Source organism: Electrophorus electricus, chromosome 4, assembly GCF_041902795.1.
Source record: "Electrophorus electricus isolate QZ-2024a chromosome 4, ASM4190279v1, whole genome shotgun sequence".
NCBI lineage: Eukaryota > Metazoa > Chordata > Actinopteri > Gymnotiformes > Gymnotidae > Electrophorus > Electrophorus electricus.
In genome coordinates, this window is record NC_137500.1 from 31,948,866 (window position 1) to 31,957,500 (window position 8,635).

Here is an 8,635-nt window from a genome sequence, read left to right on the forward strand (position 1 = left end):
GTACTGTCTGCACTTTAAGGAATGAACAGCCGAGGGCAGGTGGGATGCAGACAACGGGAGTGGTTTTACTGGGAGCACTGAGAACATTGGGAGGAGCTAAAGCCATGGCCTTGTTTTGTGGGCTCCCCCTTCATAATTTTATTGGTTGACTGCATTTGACCCGCACATGCACCAACCCACACACACACACACACACACATGCACACACACACACTTACATGCACTGCAATGTGCAGATGTTGCATACCTTTGCATCTTATAAATATAGAAAGGAAAAAAAGAAGCATATGCTATCTGCGGTACCGGCATATACATCTCACATTCGTGAGCCCATGACCTGCAGAAAATGTGTGAAAAACGCCTATGTGTGTACACACCCCCTCCTGCACGCGGCCACCTCTGTGGGGGCAGGAAGTGGACTTCACTCTGTACCTCCCAAGTGGCTTCCCTGTGTAGAGGACAGATCACTGGGGTTCTGTGGCCCGGTTTTCACTGCCTGGGTTAGTACGGACTCAGATAAATGCCATAAACGTAAAGGACTGTGACTCAGTGGTTGCATGGTGTGTGTGTGTGTGTGTGTTTATCACACACACAGTGAGGCCAAGCTTTGTTTGCGGTTGCCATGTGCTGCAGAGTCGGTATAACAGCAGGTAGAACCTCCAGAGCTCAGGGCCCACGTGCTCCGGGCAGCCCAGCCTGGGCTCAACCAGGGTGCGGGAGCCACTCCCACCACGGCCGTCGGCAACCCCCACCAGCGTCCAGGTTACGCCAGAGCAGAGGAGCGAAAGAAAGAACTGAAAACACAACCGAGAGAAAGGGATAAAAACAAGAAATAGAGCAGTGCCGTGTTTCGTTCATCCCTCCATTCTTTCCGGCCTTGCAGAGGGATGTTCGTGACATCTTCACACCTGTCCACTTTGAGGTGGAGTACGAGCTGGGGGAGCACAGAGTGGCGAGGGCTGGTCCCAAGATCTCACGCCCCCTCACGCCCATTCTACAGCAGCGAGAGGGCTTCAGTAACCTGGTCAGCAACAAGGTGTGGACACCAACCCCCATACACTTCACACCTACCACACACCTGTACACCCGTTTCACCTGCCTTTCAGAGTCTCCCTTACATAAACAGTTGTGATTAATGATTTTATTACGTTTTTGCAGTTCGTTTTAGGTTAGCTATTGTGTAGCCCTGCCTAACTCGACACTAGTGACTGAAGACAGTTTAATCAGATACAAGAACTCGGGTTTGCAGTGGATATAAGCTGGGGAAAGACGGGCTGTCACGTCTCAAGCATTTTAGTCAACGAAGAGTTAAAGCAACAATCAAGTCATGTGTTTGTTGACTGAATAATAAACGTGGTAAATATGACATGGCAGGTTTGGTGATGTGGACTGTGTAGTAATGCTAAAAGGGTTTTAAACGCAGTTTAATTCTGCCCAGCGTAACTTTCCCCAGAGCTGCTGGTGAAGGACACACACTGGTTCACTGGTTAAGAATAAGGACTTACGTCACACAAAAGATGCTCAAACAGCAGAAAAGTCTAGACAGGCCATCTTTCTTTTGCTTTTTTTCTGACGAATGGTCGTGATCTGCTCAGAACGAGAGATTTTCACACATGAATTATGTAATACATGAATGCTGTATTTTCATACGAGTGGTTGTTATGGTTTATTTTTCCCATTTAACAAAACCTGCCTGCTTGTCTGTTCAATGTAGGTCATGGAAATTCAGGGAAATTCATAGAAAAATCAGGGAAAAGACAGAATTTGACATTTGGGAAATGGGAACACTGCAGGTCTAATTCACATACTTGCTGTTTGTATTACTGTCCACTATGAGATGTTTACTTCTGCTGATTTAAATTTTTGTTTCTGTATTTGTGTGTGTGTTCCTGTCCTCACAGACACAATTTGCCAGATACTGCGTCTGGGAAAATTGCTCAACAAACCTACAGATTTCTGCACATCTGGTACTACCACAGTAAGATGAGTTTTTTTTTCTTGCTGTCTGTTGTGAATGTCTGCAACTGGGAAAAGATTACGTTTAGGGTTAGGTTAGGGTTAGGGTTAGATTAGGTTTAGGGTTAGATTAGGGTTAGGTTTAGGGTTGGGTTAGGGTTAGGGTTAGGTTAGGGTTAGACTAGGTTTAGGGTTAGATTAGGGTTAGGTTAGGGTTAGATTAGGGTTAGGTTAGTTTTAGGGCTAGATTATGGTTAGGTTAGGGTTAAATTAGGGTTAGGGTTATGTTAGGGTTAGGGTTACATTAGGGTTAGATTAGGGTTAGGGTTAGGTTAGGATTAGATTAGGGTTAGGGTTAGGTTAGGGTTAGATTACGGTTAGGTTTATGGTTGGGTTAGGTTTAGGTTAGGGTTAGATTAGGGTTAGGTTAGGGTTAGGTTATGGTTAGGGTTAGATTAGGATTAGAGTTAGGTTAGGGTAAGGGTTAAATTAGGGTTAGGTTTAGGGTTAGGGTTAGATTACGGTTAGGTTTAGGGTTAGGTTAGGGGTAGGTTAGGTTAGGGTTAGATTAGGGTTAGGTTAGGGTTAGATTAGGGTTAGGTTAGGGTTAGGGTTAGGGTTAGATTAGGGTTAGGGTTAGGGTTAGATTACAGTTAGGTTAGGTTAGGATTAGGTTTAGGGTTAGGGTTAGGTTTAGGGTTGGGGTTAGGTTAGGGTTAGGGTTAGGGTAGATTTAAAAAAAAATACACATGCACCCTTTCATGAACACATGCTATAACCACAAACAATGTTGAAGTGTTCAGGTGTTCAGTTGTTTGTCCTTTTGCTCTTAACACACACGATTCCAGATTCCACCACAGGATTGGTGGTTTCCTAATCTGAATCACAGCATCCAGCATCTTTTATCCTGTGTGAGCACATTTGTGGAGTCTGAATTAAAGGTTGTTTATCGCAGATCTCACAACAACGTGCCGTATTTTGCACTGGGAAACGGGAAGACCATCATGCTGAACGCCACACTGGCCAACATAGGAGACGACGCTTTTCTGCCCAAACTGCTCCTCCGATTCCCCACCAACCTGCACTTCATCAGAGTCCTGGACGCGGTCAGTGGTCTGACGCAAACACAACAAACTTGGCGTGCATGTTTTGGTTCCCTCACGATATCATAGTTACCAAATTCATAATGCGGTAAAAATAAATATCATTGAATCATTGGGCCCCTGGTGCTGATATGAATGTACCTGATACATATAAACTCAGAAGTGACTCTGTTGCCTTTGTTTTTCTTTATCACTTTATCACATTAGCTTGATCACTAATTTTGAAGTTATCAGACCATTCAATTGTGTTATAGAGTGAATAATAATTAATGTCTCATTAATATTTAATAATCATTAATAATCATCATGTCTCTGACATGACGGCGACTGCAGGAGGAGAAATATGTGAGCTGTGAAGTCGTTGAGGAGAACAAAACACACGTCGGTCTTGACTGCAGCGTGGGGAACCTGTACATCCCTTCACTGTCGAAGGTAGCCATCTGCCCCCTCCGCACACACTCTGCACACACTCCACACACACTCCGGCCGTGTTTGGGTTTGTTCTGCCACTAAATGACTGACTGTGTTTTCAGCTCAATATCAGCTTCCTGCTGGATGTGAACCAAAACAGCAGCGCTGGAGATCTCAGCATCAGTATAAATGCCACGAGGTAAACAACCACAAACTACCACAAACAGCCACAAACTACCATAACACATAACACTCACCTTAACCAATCATACCCTACACATAAACTACCCCTCACCTTAACCAATCATACCCTACACATAAACTACCCCTCACCTTAACCAATCATACCCTACACATAAACTACCCCTCACCTTAACCAATCATACCCTACACATAAACTACCCCTCACCTTAACCAATCATACCCTACACATAAACTACCCCTCACCTTAACCAATCATACCCTACACATAAACTACCCCTCACCTTAACCAATCATACCCTACACATAAAATACCCCTCACCTTAACCAATCATACCCTACACATAAACTACCCCTCACCTTAACCAATCATACCCTACACATAAACTACCCCTCACCTTAACCAATCATACCCTACACATAAACTACCCCTCACCTTAACCAATCATACCCTACACATAAACTACCCCTCACCTTAACCAATCATACCCTACACATACACTACCCCTCACCTTAACCAATCATACCCTACACATAAAATACCCCTCACCTTAACCAATCATACCCTACACATAAACTACCCCTCACTTTAACCAATCATTCCCTACACATAAACTACCCCTCACCTTAACCAATCATACCCTACACATAACCTACCCCTCACCTTAACCAATCATACCCTACACATAAACTACCCCTCACCTTAACCAATCATACCCTACACATAAACTACCTCTCACCTTAACCAATCATACCCTACACATAAACTACCCCTCACCTTAACCAATCATACCCTACACATAAACTACCCCTCACCTTAACCAATCATACCCTACACATAAAATACCCCTCACTTTAACCAATCATTCCCTATACATAAAATACCCCTCACCTTAACCAATCATACCCTACACATAAACTACCCCTCACCTTAACCAATCATACCCTACACATAAAATACCCCTCACCTTAACCAATCATACCCTACACATAAACTACCCCTCACCTTAACCAATCATACCCTACACATAAACTACCCCTCACTTTAACCAATCATACCCTACACATAAACTACCCCTCACTTTAACCAATCATACCCTATACATAAAATACCCCTCACTTTAACCAATCATACCCTACACATAAACTACCCTTTACTTTAACCAATCACACCCTACACATAAACTACCCCTCACCTTAACCAATCATACCCTACACATAAAATACCCCTCACCTTAACCAGTCACACCCTACACATAAACTACCCCTCACCTTAACCAATCATACCCTACACATAAAATACCCCTCATAAGAACACATTTACTGCCCAGACGCCTCCTGACATTTATAATGAACATTATCTTTGATCATTATAACAACTTCATACTGAAACACAAAGACAACATAGATGGAAGCCTTACACGCTGGGCAGAACAGATCCCTGCCCTCAACTCAGTACAGAGCCCCGCCCTCAACTCAGTACAGAGCCCCGCCCTCAACTCAGCAGAGCCCCACCCTCAGCCCAGCACAGAGCCCCGCCCTCAGCCTAGCACAGAGCCCCACCCTGAGCCCAGAACAGAGCCCAGCCCTTAGCCCAGCACAGAACCCCACCCTGAGTCCAGAACAGAGCCCAGCCCTTAGCCCAGCACAGAGCCCCGCCCTCAGCCCAGTGACGCCGCCCCTTAGAATCACTCAGACAGAGAAAATAACAGACGCGTCTGAGTCTATAGAAGACCTGGTCTGTTTTAGGAGTAAATAAACTTCGACTGCCCTGATAAACAGCATCAAATGTCGTTTTCTGTACTTTTTTCTGTACGTTTACTGTAGCTTCCTACATGCAAACAGCAGAGTATGAAAAACGGCCTTAACACACCACTCTATGTTAGGAAACGTGCATCATCTTAAGAGCTGTTACCTTCTAAGGATCAAAGGAAAGTGTAAATTTAACATTTACATAAAATGATGGCTTGATTATCACCTTTGTAAATTCCTGTCGGTGACGTTAAGAACTCCTGCCAGGCGGTCTTTACTGAGATATATAATCAGTAGAGTTTTTTCTGTGGAGGAGACTAGCAGTAGATGTGACTGATGATGGTGGAACATCTACAGTTAGAAGGAGCGTTGGGTGTCGGCCAGGCTCACACATCCACCGCTGGCTCAGAAATGCCTTTTCTCTGAGCAACCTTTATTTATTTAGTCTAGATTATCTATCATGTGTCTGCACAAACAGGCTCACAGAGTGTGTGTGTGTGTGTGTGTGTGTGTGTTTTATTTCAGAGAGAACTATGAGAACAAGAACCTTCTGCATGACAACTTGGCCTACCTGACATTGCCTCTGAAATACGGTGTGGACCTCAGCGTCCATGGGTGAGTCTGGGGTCCAGCTCGGATGTCCCGACGCGGGGAGTGAAACGGTGGCTGGATCCTGCCTCTTGGTTTCTTCAGGATAAGAGATCTGAATGACTCGTAACTCAAACTGGAGCTGAAGTGCATTTAGGATTCAGAACAGAAACCCAGTAAAATGACTGTAATGAGTAAAAACGATCAAAACGATTCTTTTCACCCTTTGTGAAGTTTCATTTTGTTTCACAGTGTCAGTAAATCCCAGGCAGTCCTGGGCTAAGGGGAATTTAACACACCCGTTATTCTCTCTGATGGGCAGGTTTGTGTCCCCAAAATCTTTCATATTTGGAGACCACACGCGGACATCAGTGGACTGCTACTCCGATCGTTTCAATTACACATTTAAGGTGAGGTTAAAGGTCAGTGGTGCAGCCTGCACAGTGCCCCACTCTGCTACAGGTCTGCGGTTTAATCCAGCGCACAGTCGTCAGCACACGAGGCATGTTAGGAAAGAGGTAAAGAAAGGAAGCCACTAAACAACCTCACAAATTCTCAGGGCAGTATTTCTACCTTTTTGAGTTTGGGTCTTAGAGCTCTATATCTGAACATCGGTCTTGCGACCCTCTTAGCCCTGGAGGCCTCTGTCAGTCTTAGACTCCGCTACTAGGTTCCCCACAAACACTCAAATATTATCTATATTCGCTAATGTTGTCTCTCTGCCGATTGACACCGGAGATGTTGATGGCGGTGCTGAGCTTTCCCTGGTCCACGACATCTGAAACCGAGGTCGAGACCAGAGGACCTTTTTTGTCTCTAGGGGAGCTACCCCATCAGTATCCCAGGTTGAGGCGCCCCACATCGGCAGCTTGTGATGGAAGTCAGTCACACTTCAGGCAGACAATAATATTTGAATGCTTCTCACAGAGCCAGCCCCAAACATGGTCACGCATGGTCCTAGTACATGGTCACGTGGTCCTAGTTCATGGTCACGTGGTCCTAGTTCCTCTCCATCCCCACTCTTGCCATCACGTTTGACAGCTGTAAGCACACGCGGGGTTCCTGTTATTCAGGTCTCTTGTTCTGTTCCACTCAGGTTGACAGCAATTATTAACCTCAGACAGAAACCTAGACATAAAGGTTAATGGTTCAAATACATTTGTTGCCAGAACATTTATAGATAAAGTAAGTAATGTATGTAAAACGCCTTCACAGCAGTAGGCTTGTCTACCAGGTACATGAGTCTATCAGGCTCACGTGTCCTCCAGGCTCATGCGTCCTCCAGGCTCACGCGTCCTCCAGGCTCACGCGTCCTCCAGGCTCACACATGTACCAGGACTTTCTTCTCCTTTCTTGCATCACTGAGAATATGATTTTTCAAATGTGTGTTTTGTGATTTCCAGGTCATGAACACTGGTCCCAGTAGAGCCCTCGACACAAAAGTGCAAATCGAGATCCCTCACGTTCTCACCCCGTATCCGGACAGACTGATCCAAATCAGAGACTTACAGGTGAGACAGGAAAATAAAGTCCCTAACACATCAGTAGAAGTTGTACCTTTTACGTGATGTAACTGTATTAGATGGTACAGTAGTGAGGAAGCTTGTATATTTGAGCAGCACAGAAATAAATTGGCTACTCTGACTAAACCCAAGGGATCTGGACCCATTTGTAAAGCTGCTTTATGACAATGTGTGTTGTAAAAATAAATACATAAATAAATTTGACTGACTACAGAAATAAACAGAACAAGATGATCGTGCGTTGGTCAGCGTTCCCCTCTGTGCTCTTTAGTCACATGTACATGTTATGTAAATGCTTCCAAGTGTCTTATTTAGTGTGAAGCTAAACGTGAGGATGCCTTTATGTCACACAGACGACTTTAGGCCGATGTCACGTGAAGAACGGCACTCTGCCCATGAAAGACGTCTGCGACGTTCCGAAGGCGTCGGTGCTACAGGAGCTTGTCTTCTTCGTGTCGAAGAGCAGCAGGAGACGCATGGTGACGCTCCCACCTACTCCCACGCTGAGGTTTGATCCGCAACCGCTCCCTGCGCCTCTCACACCCCTCTACCCTCTCCCCCCCCGCACAGTTCTGCGTCCCAGCGGACGACGCCTGTGCCACCGTGGAGTGCAGTTTTGGCAACATGGACGTTGGTAAAGAAGCCACTGTCAACCTGGAGGTGGAGCTCAACCCTGATGTTCTCCAGATGTACCCCGTAAGCAGCGTGTGCGTGTGTGTGTGTGTGTGTGTGTGTGTGTGTGTGTGTGTGTGTGTGAGTGTGTGTGTGTGTGTGTGTGTGTGTGAGTGTGTGTGTGTGTGTGTGTGAGTGTGTGTGTGTGTGTGTGAGTGTGTGTGTGTGTGTGTGTGTGTGTGTGTGTGTGAGTGTGTGTGTGTGTGTGTGTGCGAGTGCGTGTGCGTGAGCGTGTGTGTGAGTGTGTGTGTGAGTGTGTGTGTGTGTGTGTGTGTGAGTGAGTGTGTGTGCGTGTGTGCGTGTGCGTGTGTGTGAGTGTGTGTGTGTGTGTGTGTGTGTGTGTGTGTGGGTGTGTGTGTGTGGGTGTGAGGGTGTGAGTGTGTGTGTGTGTGTGTGAGTGTGTGTGTGTGAGTGTGTGTGTGAGTGTGT

The 8,635-nt window shown here is 45.7% G+C and overlaps 2 protein-coding genes across 2 annotated transcripts in view; one reads left to right on the forward strand and one right to left on the reverse strand.

The window, feature by feature from the left end:
- Positions 1-8,635, forward strand: part of itga4 (integrin alpha 4) — a 32,605-nt gene that overhangs the window by 19,117 nt on the left and 4,853 nt on the right. The window contains exons 16-25 of the mRNA XM_027022280.3: positions 884-1,036; positions 1,902-1,978; positions 2,912-3,062; positions 3,393-3,491; positions 3,593-3,669; positions 5,949-6,038; positions 6,334-6,421; positions 7,415-7,522; positions 7,888-8,013; positions 8,105-8,230. Of these exons, the coding sequence (XP_026878081.2) occupies positions 884-1,036; positions 1,902-1,978; positions 2,912-3,062; positions 3,393-3,491; positions 3,593-3,669; positions 5,949-6,038; positions 6,334-6,421; positions 7,415-7,522; positions 7,888-8,013; positions 8,105-8,230 (1,095 nt within the window). The remainder of the gene's footprint in view (positions 1-883; positions 1,037-1,901; positions 1,979-2,911; positions 3,063-3,392; positions 3,492-3,592; positions 3,670-5,948; positions 6,039-6,333; positions 6,422-7,414; positions 7,523-7,887; positions 8,014-8,104; positions 8,231-8,635) is intronic.
- Positions 8,584-8,635, reverse strand: part of cerkl (CERK like autophagy regulator) — a 47,060-nt gene continuing 47,008 nt past the window's right edge. The window contains exon 13 of the mRNA XM_027022298.3: positions 8,584-8,635. This exon is cut by the window's right edge and continues 1,256 nt beyond it. The gene's annotated coding sequence lies outside the window, so the exon portion shown is untranslated.